Here is a 16,622-nt window from a genome sequence, read left to right on the forward strand (position 1 = left end):
ATAGATGGTAGATGTCATGGTGACTGATCAGATGTGGAAATCGACACAGGAAATGAGCAGCCCTGAAGCTCAAGGGCAAGGCTGCCTTGGCCTGCCAGACGGCATTCCCAAGAGAGGACAGTGAGGCTCTGTGAGGTTGAGGCAGCCAGTGGGTCAGCAATGGCCATGGGGTTTATGAGTCCTCTTGGGAGGTTGTGGGTGGGCTAATGAGAGAGAAAGAGAGAATGAGAGAGAGAGAGAGAAAGAGAGCGCTAGCTGTCTGGATAGAGACAGGTAATTCTGGCAGAATTTGAATTTCTTCAGACCTGAAAATACTCTGGGACGTGGAGTCTTTATTGGCTTAGAGTGGGATCCCTGACCTGACTCCCTTGGGAATGATGAACTTTTGTAAAGAGCCTCCCAGTTTTGTATTTGCAGTAGTGACAGTGCTTTCATGAGGGCAGCTTCTTCCCCAAGTATTTATGGTGTTTCTGCATGATTAGGTATGAAATCTCAAGTTCTCATACCTGACTTTTTACCAGCCTGCCCCAATAATAGGGTTTTTTTTAAATCCTCTTTGCCATACTTTTAATTATATTTCTATGTCTCCAGATGACTTCCTGAACTCTCCCAAGTCACACGTGCATGGAGAATGGCTGCCTCAGTGAGGCGGAAAAAAGCACAGTGTGTTGAGGGTGACAGTGGAGCAGGGGAGGAGCAGTGTTGATTGGGAAAGTGGGTAGGGAAGCCTCAGGAAGGAGTGTGTTTTAAGTACATCAGGAAGCCACTGGGTTGTGTTAAGCAGAAGAATAGCATGGTCGATTAGCAATTTTAAAAGGTCACTGTTGCTATTCCATGGAGCATAAACTAGACTAGAACAAGATTAGAAGCAAGGAGACCAATGGAGAAGGTTGATAGATAGTGAATATATATACCTGGATCGAGGCAGAGAAGTGGGGCATGGTAGGGGGATGAAGATTTATAGTCTTCTAGAAGAGTCAGCCAGATTTCCGAATAGGATAAGAAAACAGAGGGACTGAGCTGAAGGTTATAGACAAGTTTGCTCATCTGGGAACAGGAATTTCAAAGGACACAATGGAAGGATGTGGGAGCATGGGAATGGTGGGGGATTGTGTCTGACCAGGTTTTCTGTCCAGGAAGAATTTGAGAATGAGTTTTCTGGTGTTAATGACTGGCTGGAGAGACTTGGCATCTGTGCCAGTGACCAGGGCCAGCCGGCTGTCAATCATGGTGGAATTTGTTGCTGAATGCACAGGGTATATGTTGGTGCTACTGCCTGGGGCGGAAGCTCTTCCAAGAGACACCAGTTCTCATAAGATATACTTTTTAGAAATAATGTATTGCCAAAAAGGGAACATTGGTCACATTAATTCTGATTTCACGTGCAAGTTCAGGGTAGCTGGAATGGCTACAACTTTGCATGTCAAGCTGAGTGTGTTTTTACTTAATTTTTAGTAGCTTCCCACTCCCACAGCTGAATCAATAGTCATCCTGAAGAGAGAATACAGTCAGCAGGTACAGCATCCTCATTTTCATCTACTTTCCAGTGTGTCCTGTTGAGAAGGAAAGGTGGATTCCTGGCTGCAGGTTTAGGCAGTAGTGCTCTGCATTTGATGCTGGTGGAAAGAGGCTTTGCTGCTGCTAGCACCTGCTAAGGCTTCCCGCAGGCTGTCCTGTGAGTGAGTGAAGTGGTAGGGAGATCTCACATCATGAAACTAGGAAGATCGCTGGGTGTTAGCATTATCGGATTGGCTGCACATTCAGATCCCTTCCGCCTGCTCTTCTCATTTGCCTCATCAGAGCCTTGCAACGCAAGTGAAGGCTAAAAATCAGGAAGGCATTTGATTAAAACACAACTACCTGTATGTGGCAAGTTAATTTAAAACCATTTGAACCCCATCCTCAGTGATTTCAAATCTGCTTTCCAGCTGGACTCTTGCTTTAGCAGATCTGATTTCAGAAATAGCTGCTTCTGTTTTTAAAGTAATGTATTTCAGATCGATGCTAAGGATGCTATCGTTTCAAGTGCAGTTTGAGTCAGCAGAATCACTGTGGAGATGACTTAGTGGGGTTGCAGTTTTATTTTTTTTCTCCATCATTTCTAGATCCAACATGTCCTATTTATGTGTGATTTTACAAATATATTACCCCTATGAACAAAAAGTCCAGCTGTGTTCTTGTATCAGTACTGTCGCAGCAACTTTGGCACCCAAATAGAGCTGCAAGCTTGCATGAGTCGTGAAGCAGTCTGGAACCCAGCCAGGTTCTCCAGGGCAAGGCATCATCACAATTTGGGAAAACAAATTTAAAAATAAAGTGATGAAAGACAGTCCTTATCGCCATGCCATAAGTTGAGTGATTGGGCTGGTAAGGAGACGTTCGGCCCATGTTAAGTAAGAAGCTGCATTTAGTTTTCACCTATCATTTCTATTTGCGAAAGATCCTATACTCAGCAGGCAGCTGATCCTTCAACTAGAAGGCTAAGAAATCTGTTCCAATCTTTTTTTCTTTATTTTTGACAATCTTTACATAGTTAGTTAGGGCACAAAGGTTCAAGGGCTATAGGAAAGTGGGTAAGACTATTATTTCCACATTTTTTTCTGTATTTGGGATAAAGGGGGAGGTAAAGGGAGAAGCCCCACCCAGTCTCCCACCCATCCCAGGTCCCCAATGTGGTGCATGCTCTGAGGGTCTTGCTCAAGTGGTTTTGATAGTTCAACAGTTATGAATTGCTGCCAATCTTGCCATTCCAAGCACGATGAAATTGCTGCAGAATGCACTGATTGATGTAGTCCACCTTAGAGTCTCTGTTTGTCCAGTTTTTCACTGCCAACATATGGCTGGGGTAGTTGATTGATTTGTTCTGTCCTCTGTTAGGATGCCAGGTATCCTCTGCAGGTTCCAATAGACTGCCATATCTTCCACATGCTGCTGGTTATGCTCACCTCTGCTCCGTCTGAGCCTCTGAGGAGGCTCAGCTCTGGCACTTGCACTTCTTGCTGACCATGGGTTCTGAATCCGGCAGTTCTATTGGGGAGATCCCTAAGAAACTTTGTCCAAGGTGATCCCAGACCAGATTCTTGTGTGTACTTGCAAGTACAGGACCGAGTACAGTTCATTGCCCCAATCAGCTGGTGGTTGCAGTTGCTGGATCGGTTCTGTTTTCCAGCCCTGTCTTCCACTGGAACCAATGGGTGTTGCAGTCCAGCCTGATTCTGCCCAGCACACATTCGGTCCTCACACAAACCAGTGGGAGCTGCAGCCTAGTTGGGGCAACCCACAATAACCCCCACGAGGGCCACCCCCTGCCCTGGTTCCCGTGATGGCTTGTATGTACTGCAGACTAGTCCAGTCTCTCCCACATCCCATTCATCTCTTCTACATGTCAGTGGGCACTGAAGCCTGGTTCAACCCAACTGGGCCCACTATCCAGCCCATGCACATGCTGGTGGGTGCCGTCCTGTCCAGCCAGGTCTGCCCCTGTCCTGGTTTTCATGCCCTCCAGTGGGAGTGATAACTCAAGAGGGAGGTGCCCACTATTTCTCTTCTAGGCCACTCCCACTCCCAGATTATGCACTCTCCAGGTGGTTCTGGAGTTTAACTTGACAGGTTTAGCCTCCAGTACCAGCCCCTGCCAGTTGGTGCTGCATTGAAGCCCAACCAACCTTCACTCAGACTAATTTTTGCTTGCACCAGTAGAGACAGTCAACCAAGCCTGACTTTTCCCTGATCTAGTTCACATGAGGCCCACAGGTGTTGTAGCCCTGCCTGGCCTGGTCTGCCCCCATCCCAACCCACGCTCTCCAGTGGGAGTGGTTGTCTAGCAGGGGAGCTGCATTTCCCCTGCTGGCTCTGCCCCCTCCCTCCCTGGTTCTCACGTGTGCTTTATGGGTGCTATGGCCACATCTGGTACGGGTCATCTCACCTTTGCATTCTGTAATGTGCACTGGTGTTTGTTGCGACCGAATCTGGCTTGACCCACATTCTATTCTGGTGCTCTGATTCGTCAGCAGGTGATGTGAACTGGTTCAGCCTGGTCTGCCCCCGATCCATGCCAAATGTATGCCAGTGGGTACCTTTCCATGGCCTGTTCTGGACTGTTTCCTATTGTGCTTCTTGCGCTTACCTACAGGGACTGTGTCCTACCAGAGGAGTTGCCCAGGCTCCTCCGTCAGAACCTCTCCCAGTGCCAGATTTTGCACATACCAGGGGGTCCATGAGCCAGCCCTACTCAGTCCACCTCCTATCCTATCAGGAACAGTGCCCTTTCCTGACTGGCCTTCAACCCAATCTGGTTCTTATTGTTGGATGTTTCAGCCCAGCCAAGGCTAATCCATACCCAACACAGCTCACACATGCTCGGTAAGGGCAGAGACCTAGCCTAGTCCATCCCACATTACCCTGGTCCTCCAGAGCACCAGATGGTGTTGGAGTCTAGCCCAGCTTGGTACATCCAGTCCCATTCCACACTTGTGCCAAAGGATACTGCAGCCACATCCAGACTGGAACACAGCCCCCACTCCAGCCCCTGTGCTCCTCAGTGGGAATCTCAACCCATCTAGGGTGTCCCCTTAGCTCCCCAACTGGGCCTGTTCCCAGCCATAGATCACGTGCATGCCAGTGGCTGCTCTGACTCAGCTTGGCATAGTCCCTCACCTGTCTTGGTCTTTGCCTTAGATGCTGTGGCTTAGCGTCTCTGGCTCATGCAGACCAGTAGGTGTAAGAGCCTAGTTCGGCATGACCTGTGCTCCATCCTGATTTCTATTTTTGCTTGTGAGCTAAGGATTGCTCAGTCCTCCCCTGTCCACCCAGTCCACACATTAGCCAGCCATTGGAGCTACTTTGCCCTGCTTCTCCGACACCCAGATCTGGACCAGGTGTTTATCAGTGGGAGCTATAACCCACCAGGGGAGTTTCCCAAGTTCCTCCACTTGACCCACTCCCAGACCCAGTTCTCAAACATGTCAGTGGGTGTTAGGCCAGTGTTCGGCACAGTCTGGCCTTCCATTTGGCCTTGTATGAGCTGGTGAACGTTGCAGCCCGGCCCACCCCACACCCTATTTAGGATGCACATTCATGTTCTGCTGCCTTGATCAGCCCAGACTGTTGGTTCCTTTACCTGTGAGTGATGGCAGGCTCCTTGTTCATACCTAGCTTAGTCCATCACCACCCCAACTCTTGAACTAACCAGTGGGGCTAGTATTTCCACAGGGTTTGGCCCACACATCCCCCACAGAGTCTACCCCGGATACGGTTCTCTCATGTGCTAGTTAATATCATGACCCTGCCTAATGTGACCTGTATCCTGATCCATCATTATGTCGTGTACTAGGATATGGTCCTGATAGACAAGCCCCAGCCTTAGCTTTTACATGGACTGGTGTACGTGATCAGCATTGTTTAGTGATAACAAGTTCTACATAGGACTCAAAGGAGGGTATGTCAGTCTTACCCATAAAGGTCATCTGGTCCCTCTCCTCCAAACTACCAGATCTCAGTACCCTTGCTTACCTTCAAATGAAAAGTTACTCTGTCATTAGGAGTCTTCAGGATTGATTTGCAACCCAGAAGCACAGTGGGCTCAACATGGAGGTGCCCAAGAAGCAATTCATAGCCTCCAAATCCCAGAACTTGCCACTGGGCGGCCAACAGGCAGAGCCTGGTGCCAAATGGCACACTGGCCGCCCGGGGACAGCTCACCACATGTACGTGGTGGCTGGAATCAGGGCTCCGAGCATGAAGACATACCTGGCCTGAGACCTTCCAGCAGTCTGTTAACCCCCGACCCCAAGGTCCCCCCTCCCAATCCCATCCACCTCACGATGTTGGCAGCAGGTGGGGCCCTGGCCCGCCCTGTTGTCCAGATTTCACCTCTCGGCGTACTCACCAAGATGTTCTCATCTTTAAACACAAACACAGAGGAAAACTTTTTTTGACCCAGTGGTTGTTCTAACTTCCGTTTTTTTCTCCTCATTGTTTTTTTTTTTTAAAGATTTATTTTTATTATTTTTTATTGGAAAGGCGGATATACAGAGAGGAGAGACAGAGAGGAAGATCTTCCGTCCGATGATTCACTCCCCAAGTGAGTGCAACGGGCCGATACTATGCCGATCCGAAGCCAGGAGCCTCTTCCGGGTCTCCCACGCGGGTGCAGGTTCCCAAAGCTTTGGGCCGTCCTCGACTGCTTTCCCAGGCCACAGGCAGGGAGCTGGAAGGGAAGCGGGGCTGCCGGGATTAGAACTGGCGCCCATATGGGATCCCAGGCGTGCTAGGCGAGGACTTAACCACTTGCGCCACCGCGCCGGGCCCTCTCCTCATTGTTTTTGAAGCAGTTTCTAGAATGAGTTGTCCACATTGGCAGTCCCCCTTACTTAACCTACTCTTCAGACACCTGCTCTTAAGCTCCTCCCACCACTCACCTAAAATTTATGCAGATACCTTTTGACGTCAAATTAAATACACTGGCCCTTCCTCCAACATATCTTCTTTCTGGTGATCTCCATCAGTGTCCATTTCTTCCTCTTATTCCTCCTTCTCTTGGCTTCTGAAATACTATCTTGTTTATTTTCGTGCAGTTCTCATTGGCTACTGCTCTGTCTCCTTTGAGGTCTCTTCCTTTACCTTTAGTCACTTAAATTGAATATTCAAGACTACTGTTGACTCTTATTATTTTTATTTATTTATTTTTAAACGAGAGACAGATAGATCTTCCATCTGCTGGTTCACTCCCCAAATGCCCACAACAGCCAGAGCTGAGCTAATCCAAAGCTGGGAGCCAGAAGTTTCTTCCTGAATTTCCACGTGGGTGAGGAGGCCCAAGACCTTGGGCCATCCTCCAGTGCTTTCCCAGGCCATAAGCAAAGATTGGAAGTGGAGCAAATGATACACAAACTGGCACCCACATGAGATGCCAGCACGTGCAGGTGGAGGATTAGCCTATGCCACCGAGCTGGCCCCATATTCTGTTATCTTGCTCTACATTAGCTTTTTTTTTTAATCCAGACATTTTGATTTTTTTTATATTTAAAGATTTTTATTTTATTTTTATTGGAAAGGCAGATATACAGAGAGGAGAGGAGAGACAGAGAGGAAGATCTTCCCTCCGATGATTCACTCCCCAAGTGAGCGCAACGGCAGATGCTATGCCCGTCCAAAGCCAGGAGCCTCTTCTGGGTCTCCCACGCAGGTGCAGGGTCCCAAAGGCTTGGGCCGTCCTCAACTGCCTTCCCAGGCCACAGGCAGGGAGCTGGATGGGAAGCGGGGCTGCTGGGATAGAACCGGCGCCCATATGGGATCCTGGGCCTGCAAGGCGAGGACCTTAACCACTGCGCCATCGCGCCGGGCCCTACATTAGCTTTTAGAAGATTATAAACAGATGTAGATGGTAAACACCATATGGACGAGACCCCTTTCTTTTGTGTCATTATGCCCCGAGCACTTAACAACATATTGTGTGTTCTGATTAAATATGTTCTCACAGTAATGATCTTCATATATTCATTCCAGGTGTTCCTTTTTTTTTTTTTTTGCCACATGTATAAAATACTAAAGTGATCTTTTTCTACTCTGATGTCCTTATTTCTAACCTTTACCCTCTGTATTGTGCCAGATATTATTTTCAGGAATAGCGCTCTCTCTGCTTCTTCCTCCCTCCCTCCCTTTTTCCTCACTCCGCAACCCCTCCTCCTCCCAATAATAATTGAGCACCTACTGCATGGGAAGTACTCAGCTCAGCCAGGGGAATATAGCAGTGACCATGAGAAACACGGTTCTCATGGAAGTCGCCAGAGCTAGACAGTGGTCACATAAAACAAGAGAAATGATGACAGCTTGTGGTTAGGTCTCAGTTGGGGATTTCGTTGTGAGTGCAGTGAGAGTAAGTGGGTTATGACTTGATCTGGTATGCATTTTTAAGAGATCACTCCAGCTGCAATGTGAGTAACAGTTGGATGGAGGCAAGAGTGGGTGACTCGAGGGTGATGCAGCCGTCTCCGTGAGAGGCTGCTGCTGTGGACCAAGGCAGCAGTGCTGATGCCAAGAAGTAAAAGGCCTCGGCCAGGAGGATGTTTGACTGTAAACCAACAGGACTTGCCAATCATATTTTAAATAGAAGGCTAAAAATCCAGTATGACTCTCAGGTGTCTGACTTGAGTGGTTGGTTGGTAGAAGTGTTGTTTATTCAGAAGAAGAATAGGAATTTTTGTGTTGAGTGTTTTTTTTTTTTTGTCCTTGTTTAAGGAGTTCCTCTTGCTACATGCAAGCTGCATGCTGCCCAAAATGCCCAGGTATGAAGTAGGCCATTGACTGTGGGAGTCTGGGAGTTCAGACGACAGGCTTGGGCTGGAAACCTCCTTTGAGCATTGCCTAAAGGACAGAAGTAAAACCCGAATAGTAAATGACAGGTGTATAGAGCTGGCTGTGTTCTAAGTGCTTTCCATTGAATCCTCCAGTAATCTCGTGAAGCTGATGTTGTGCCGTTATTCTTGGGTGAGACACCTGAGACAGTGTTCAATCACTTGCCCAAGATAGCTCAGATAACTGTTGCATTGAACCAAAACTAATGTAAGTCTGTGGAATTGTATGTTCTTGCTTGCGGTAAGAGAATAAAGAGGGGCAAAGAGACAGAGCTGTGTTCGTTGCTTCATCACTTGGTTTCCTACCTCTGAAGTCTTAGTTTGCTCCAAACTAAGTAAGTTAAGTTTAGGAGTAAGATGGAAACTCTTTAGCCAGATTGCCACATCTTTGTGGAAGCTCTGCCCAGCCAGCTTGGTCTGTGACCATTCCATGAGCGGGTATTCCATTCCACTCAGTTTGTCCCTGACTCTCTCTTAGATGGGCTTCCCACCTGTTAAACTGAAGTCCTCTGTGGGCTTCAAGGGCCTGCCATAGCCAGGAAGCCCTCCTGATGCCTCCCCTGCAGAAACAAGAAGTAGTCACTGAGTACCAAGTGCTTCCTGTGGGAAACAAGTAGCACAAGTCTTCTCTTGGTTTGCTGTGCCTTTCTGCTCATTTGGATTTTGTTTTTATAAAGATCTCCTGAGTAAGAAGATGGAAGTCTCTTTCTTCTTCTTCCTCTTTTTTTTTCTTAACTTATCTCATCCGAAGAATCAGAGATGACTTGGCTTCAGTTATCTGAGATCAGTCATTTGGAAGCTTATTTTGCCCCTAACTGCCTTTTCTGATTAGTCGGGGGTGAGATGAGGACCATAATACATGAAATAGCCTGTGGATCCTGGGCTTTCTAGTTAGGAATTGCCCAGTAGAGTGGCTGAGTGGACAGCAGCGACAAGTGACCTCAGGAGCTTATGCACCACCTGGGGCCACTGACCCAGAAGAGAAGGAAAGCAGTCACATGAGGCCATCAGTAGCTCAGCTGAGCAGCCTTGGAGCAGCATCTGGTCCAGACTTGTTTATATGTAATGCCCCGTGCTTAAAAAGAGATTGGAGTCACTTGTCAACATTCCTAACTCAAAAAATTTCTAGAACATTCACTTCTACCAGTTTCCCAGGAAAAAGACAAAGCGATGAAAGAAGTAGGGGATCCATGGGCTGCAGAGACTCACAGCCACCAGCTGCATGCAGGCCTCTGACTCTCCGTGGTCATCCCTCCCCACTGCATGGCACTCAGCCCACATCTCTCAGCAAATAGCTGGTGTTCATGAACACAGACACTGCTCTATGGGTGCCATACAATTAGAACACGAGCTATTCGAGGATTGCAGAAAGACAGAGCCTTCGGAGAGCTTAACGTGGCAAGACAGATGTACTCTGGTTTCAGAGCTACCTTAAAATCCTAGCCCTGCATCCCACCAAACGTTGCTTTCAACACATGCTTTCCATCCAGTTCCCTTTGCCTGTGACGTAATGGATAATATTGCCTCTCTGCTCTCCCTTATGGAGTATGCTGAGCAGTAATGTGCTGCCTTCCTACCCAGTATCCAAGCACATGCAGGGGTTGAACTTATCCTGATTGAGTCTTTTTTTTTTTTAAGATTTATTTATTTTTATTGGAAAGGTAGATTTGTAGAAAAAGGAAAGACAGAGAGAAAGATCTTCTATCTGTGGTTCACTCTCCAAATAGCCTCAGTGGCCAGAGCTGAACTGGTCTGAAGCCAGGAGTCAGGAGCTTCTTCTCGGTCTCCCACACAGGTATAGGGTCCCAAGGACATGGGCTGTCTTGCACTGCTTTCCCAGGCCACAAGTTGCTGGGGGGAAGTAGAACAACCAGGACATGAATTGATGCCCATATGGCATCCTGGCATGTGCATAGTGAGGATTTAGCCACTGAGCCATTGTGCTGGGGCTCCAAGAAAAGTCTTGCTGGAAGCCTCTAAGGTAGCTGGAAACTGTTTAGGAAAGAAACATGGGTGGGGTAGAGAAAGCAACAGATATTCCAGGTCTGTTAAAGAGTTAATTCTAAAAAACTGTAAGCTCTGTGTTTTTGGTGGTTTTTTTTTTTAACTAAAAGGAAATGCAGCTGTATATTTAACTTTCATCAGGATGGGAAAAGACCTTCTAAGCACAAAAACCATGAAAGAGCCAAAGATAGACCAGCAAGGCGACTCTACAAACTTTTGATCTATTTTCTGTAAAAATCCCATAAACAGAAACAACTACAAGACAAATACCAAGTGAGGAAAGCATTTGTAAAAGGTGGGACAGAGTAAATACCGTATTGTGGATGGTTACAGAGCAGTACAAAAGACCACCCCGACCCCACAGGACAGTGGGCAGAGGACCTGCGGGGAGGGAGAGCTCACAAAAGAAGAAACAGATAGCAAATATGAGTAGATCCTGAGAAACTGCTTTGAGCTGGGCTCTAAATCAGAAGATTCAACTTGAATTACGTTTGTCCCCTCATTGTTGCTGCTGCTGTTGTTTTTTTTTCCCCCCATCATTATCAGTTGATAGTGTTTAGCTAAAAGATAGGCATTGTTTGGATTTCCTGATGGAGTAAGAAATGACTGGAACCTCTTCAGGAAAGCAATTTGGTAACAGAAATCAAGTGTCTGACGATTCATACCCTGGGATCCAGTCACTGTCTTTTTAAAAAGATGTCCTAAAAATGCACTTAGAAATGTTTTGCTGCAAGTGTATCTGGGGTGGCCTTTTCTCTAACACATCATGAATGGCACTGGCATGTCAAGCCCGGTCTGTCGCAGTCCCTTCAGTGCTGTTGCAGTGGCCCCAGCATGGTGCCTGACACACACAGGTGGTCCAGGAATATTTGTGAGATCAGAGAAGGAAGGCTGTGCTCATGTGCAGTGGTGTTTCGCAGGAGGACACCTTATCTATGATTTTGTTTTCTGTTGTTGCAGTTACCTATGGTAACCGCAGCCTGACCATACTAAATGGAAAATTTCAAAAGCAAACAATTCTTAAATTATATTTTAAAAAAATTTAAATTGCTTTGTTCTTCATTGATTCTTTTTGTTCATCTTGTAATATGCCTTGCTTCTAAATTAAAGGTTATCTTAGGCTTATATGTATAGGGGGGAAACTATATACAGAATTCAGCATTATCTGCTCTCTGCCATCTGAGAACTTACCACCCTGGAATATGGGGGGACTACTTTCCAACCATGTTTCTGAAATGTATTCCTAAGAATATAGACAAATGTTCACAATATGGTGTCAGCACAAAGAGTACATAATTGTATATATGAAATATTGGGGGGCAGTGTAGGAATTCTGAGTGGTAGGTGACTTTTCTGTAATTTTGGGGGGCAGTTTTCCTTGGCATTCAGCATAGATTGATTGGTCTGGACGGTAGGCTGTGAATGTTCCTCCAGGCCTTCCCTCATGGAGTAGATGAGTCCTTGGGAAGACAGGCGTGGAGTGGCTAATTACAAGGGCATTGATTCGGGCACTTCAGCATTCAGAGAAACAGGCTGTGGCTGGAGACAGTGAGAATGCAGGTCTGCGTTAATAGAAAAACATGTTTTTCACTTTCCCCCTCTATTTGTAAGGTTTCAGAAGTGTGGAAAACCAAGGACATGAACAACAACAAAAGCCCTCCTGGAGATTACTTGTGACCCTCAAAGCTTCTTTTAACTGGGAGCCAGGATGGAAAATTTTAGCTTCAGCACTGGTTTAACTGAGAGTGTGTTTTGTTTTGAAGTCCTGAGTGAACCCAAAGGATTCCAGAGATGTGTTTTGCTAACTTTACTATGTGTGATGTGTGCGAGTCAGACCCGAACTTGTGCTGCTGCACACCTATTTATCAGCCTCGTGCATTTCTGCATAGCTTTCTGAGCTGCCCTGTTGTTTGCTTCCTGGGAATACCAAGTCTCCATGCACCGTTGTGAAGCTAGATGGTAGTGTTGCTTCTCGGCCTTTTGGCTAAGATCAAGTGTGAAGCTTCGGAGTGGTGCCATGGTCTGTCGCCACCCTGCCTTCAAATGAAGGTTGCGTGTATGAGCTCCCTAGTGCGTTGGTAGGACTCCTTGCCCATCTCCATGTGCAAATTAGGAATGTGTGTTCCCAAGCTCAGGCTGCAGGCAGTGAAGTAATGACATCACTTCTCACAGGGAGCCCTGTTTGTGTGTGTGCATGCGTGTGTGTGTGTGTGTGTCTCCTTTGGGGATTGACCTAATGGACTTCTGCCGCCTCTTCTGCTGTCTGGTGTGGCTCATGGCTGTGTGGCACATCATGCATTCCAAACCAACCTGAGGCTTTTTCTCATTGGAAATCTCCAGAGTTTAAGAGCACAGGTAAATGTGGCTCTGTCATGCATCCCTTTCCATCAGTGCTGATAGTCTCCTCTTACACGGAGAGTTCTCTTCCACTCGGGAGGCGTGTTCCCACCTCTGTCCCAGGGGGAATTAGAGTATTCACTGCTTCTCCTCGCATCTCCTTGCGTTGCCAAGTGGAGTTGTAGTGCTTTCTTCCTTGGAATCCCTCTCCCTGCCACCCCCACAACCCCAAGTCATATTTTTCTTGTCCTAAGAGATCTTTGCCTTAGAACTGTCCTGGTATTGTGGTGAAGTGGCTTCCTCTTTGTTTCATCTCACTCTCTGGCCCTCATGACTGGACTTGATTTACAGATTAAAAATGTTACACCCCCTGCATATAGAGGAGGTCACAGAAGTTCTGGTTCTCTTGAGCCTGACTCTGGCGACTGGCGGCTGACTTCTCAGCCTCAGGAGCCCTGCCACCTCCACTCTCATGGACACTCTCTTTCCTCCTGATGCCTTTTCTTCAGCAGGGAATACCTCTCCTCTGTCTGGCATAGTTTGTCTAAAATCAGCCTTTTGCTTTCTGAGATGGCCACCCAAGGTCAGGGTCACCCTCTCACTGCCGACTGGTTGGCTGAGTGGTCAGAGGTTCTGGTGCTTAAGTAGTACTGGAACAAAAAAAGGTGGCAGACACAACTGAATCCAAGATATTTCAAGCATTGCTTGGCTCTTCTGCCTGTAAAAATTATGACTGTGCTCAACAAAGTCCCTGCCAAGGGTTGGGGCCTGGAATTTAGATTGTTTATGCAAGCTCATTATTGTTTTGATTTTGATTTTCCTGAGGGAAGTCATTGTAAACAGTGAAGTTCTCAGAATCACCCCTGCAAGAATAAACATAAACGCAGCACCACACTGGAATCCACCCTGCAGGCACCCAAATAGAACCCTCACATTGCAAGGGAGACCAGTGCATGGAGTGGCCCAGCAGTTCTGCCCAGGTGTGGGTGGGGAAATCAGGAAGCTTCTCTTTGCTGCTGGAAGCCAGGGATTTCTTAGTGCATGCCCTTGTTAGCTGTTGGGGAGGTGCAGCCACCACCTGTGACCACTGTGCTGGGTGAGCTGGGAAGACTTGTGGCAGTAGTGGGCGTCCATGGATTGTGAGCTTGCGGGTGGAGTTTGGTAGTGCACGCACAAGGCGTTTGTGTCCAAGATGTTCAGGAGTTGTGATCTACTCTCAAAGGTTTAAACAGCCAGACCCGGCTTGGTAACATCGTCCCTACTCAAGCTCCATTCTTTAAGAAAATCATGCTGTTGCCTGTTGTGGAAAGAGATAGGAAGCTGCACAGCGAGCCGGGGGTGGGGTGCGAGGGGAGTTAGGGAGCAGAGGGGAGACAAAGAAGAAAGAACACCAAAGCAACCATGGGAAGGCTTGTAACTAATTTTAACTTGGGTGCCAATCAGTGAATTAGCCTGTTATGAAAAGGTGAAATAGAACTTAGATCAAGTCTTTGTTATGAGGTGATATTTCAGAGTGAGGTATTTAGCCTCGCAGTTAAGATGCCACGTCACATGTTGGAGCCAGGACTTGAAACCAAGTACTCCAGCTTCTTGCTAATGCAGAACCTGGGAGGCAGCGGCAGTGGTGGCTGAAGCATTGGCTCTTGCCACCCACAGGAGAGACTGGCATGACTCTGGCCCCAGCCTAGCTCTGGCTGTGGTGGGCATCCAGAGAGTGAAGAAGTGGATGGGAGCTTGTTCTCTTCCTCTCTTTCCGTCTCTCAAATAAATGACTAAATAACATTTAAAAGCTCGTGTTTCGCGTGTTGATTGTGTTGATACATTCAACATAGCGTAAGGCAGAGATAAAGAATTCTTGTGCAAATAAATAGCTTCTAACCCCTTCCTAGAGTTTGTCTGTGTCTTGGCTGGTGCTACTCATGGTAACAGCTATGCTAACCCGGCAGTTCCTGTGTGCGGTCTCAGTGATGGACAGCATCTCTGTGTGACAACTGCTATAATCATCCTCACTGTACAAGTGAATCAGTGAAGGGGCAGAGAAGTGAAGTGGCTGTCCAAACAGTGGCCTGGTTGTGCCCTGGACACATAAGCCAAGTGCAGCGAATGCTGTCTTCCAGGAAGAGAATGGAGACTACACCTATGTGGAGAGAGTGAAGATACCTCTGGACCACGGAACCTTGTTAATCATGGAGGGAGCTACCCAAGCTGACTGGCAGGTGAGGATGGCTGGTGACATGTGTGCCTATCCGGGCGGGGGAGGAGAGCTGGTTTCTAAGAGATCATACGGTGCAAAGCCAGTTAGTTGTTTTTATAACAAGCAAGAGGTGGTAAAAGGCCATTGCTTCCAAGCAGGTTGGCTCCTAGGAACAATCTACTGTGCCTCTGCAACCACCATGGGCAACAGAACTTGCCATGATGCTAGAAGTATTATCTGCATTGCCCACCATGATCACCACCAGCCACATACTTGCCTGCTGACCTCTGTAAAGATGGCTCATATGTTCTAAATCCTGTTTCAAGTGCCTTCTAGATGTGTTGGGCTGCACAGCTCCACAGCCAGGCCAGACCCTCCTCAGGCTGGCATCTTTTGTGAATCTCCTCCACACCTGTGTTTTTTCTCACAAGGTGTGGCGAGCTGACAGACATCATGGAGGAAGAGTGGCAGTGGAAAAGGTGGGATTGTCTGGGCCCCCCAGGGCACCAGCCTGGCACAGCAGGTTCAGCATGGAAAATAATTTGCAAAAGAGGCCTTTCTCCTGAGGACTTTCACATGCTTACCCTTAACTTGTTTAAGAAAGGATAAACAAACAATATTTGTGTCTCCTTATGAATCACTTTGACATCATTTTGAACTCTGTATGTACACGTACTTATGTCTGCAAGTAATTGGTATTTCCATTTAGCATCGAGTGCCCAAGGAGTACCACTCGAGGGAGCCGAGAGTGAACCTGACCTTTCGGACAGTTTATCCGGATCCAAGAGGGGCCACCCGCTGATGGGACATCTGTCACAGCGACGCCACAAGGAACCAGCGCCCACCTGCTTCGACAGGAAGTGTCCTGAGGCAGTGGGGGCTCAGTTCAGGGACGGTCATGTGGCCCGTGTTGCGAGGCTTGCTCTCAGCTCCGAGCCAGCAGCTCTGGGCGGCCATGTGTGTGCCATGGAAATGTCTTCTCCTCACTCTGTCTCAGAATCGCATGTTATCTTTAGGCAAATTAAAACTGGCTGTGTGGCTGCTTTTCTGCTTAAGCAGTTTTTCTCCCACCCTCCCTGCTGTCATTTGGGGAAATATGAATGGACTTGGGCCTCCACAGAAAGTCTGCACGTGTGGCTTCCGCGTGACGCCAGCGAGATAGAGGCATAAATATGTGTCAGTGACTGTAGCCTTCTGTAAGGTAGATGGCTTCTGCTGACACCCAAACAGAGGTGGCCTTGCAGGCTTGGCTCAAGTCTGCCCTGATTCTTCCGTGTCTTGCCCTGTGTGTCAACGCAGTGGCGATGGAGACACTCTGCTGAAATGCGTCTCCTCACCATCCATCTTCCTGGGATGCAAAGTGAAGGCAGTGTGACCGGCTGGACCGCTGTGACAACACACGCAAGCTGTCCCCTGCACAGGGAGGAATAACTGAAGACGATTCGGGGAAGTGGCAGGCTGGGACTGACCAAAAAGCTCTGCTAACATCAGCTGCTCCACATGGATCAGTTTCCCCTAGGGAACCACTGGGGTCATTGACACCCCAGCCAAACAGAAGCAGGAGCAGTCCTGCAGGGAATAGACTTAGCTACCCAATAGCTGCCTTCTCCTTGGATTGCAGTAGCCCGTGACTCAGGCTGTCTTCTGACTCAATGTTTTCTCTTACACACACGTTAACCAAGGTTCAAGGGTTAGGCTGTGATGTCACCAAAGTTCCCAAAACAGAACACAGT

The 16,622-nt window shown here is 47.7% G+C and overlaps 1 protein-coding gene across 3 annotated transcripts in view; it reads left to right on the plus strand.

The window, feature by feature from the left end:
* Positions 1–16,230, plus strand: part of ALKBH3 (alkB homolog 3, alpha-ketoglutarate dependent dioxygenase) — a 40,009-nt gene extending 23,779 nt beyond the window's left edge. For 2 of the 3 annotated variants that reach the window (XM_040980138.1, XM_040980139.1), the window contains exons 9-10: positions 14,813–14,911; positions 15,599–16,229. In XM_040980138.1, the coding sequence (XP_040836072.1) occupies positions 14,813–14,911; positions 15,599–15,691 (192 nt within the window). In that variant the 3' untranslated portion in view covers positions 15,692–16,229. Of the gene's footprint in view, positions 1–14,812; positions 14,912–15,598 lie in introns of all 3 variants that reach the window. The other variant, XM_040980140.1, reaches the window with a different exon arrangement.
* The last annotated feature ends 392 nt before the right edge of the window (positions 16,231–16,622 follow it).

The sequence above is a fragment of the Ochotona curzoniae genome, unplaced genomic scaffold (assembly GCF_017591425.1).
Source record: "Ochotona curzoniae isolate NIBS_2020 unplaced genomic scaffold, NIBS_Ocur_1.0 contig_3432, whole genome shotgun sequence".
Lineage (NCBI taxonomy): Eukaryota > Metazoa > Chordata > Mammalia > Lagomorpha > Ochotonidae > Ochotona > Ochotona curzoniae.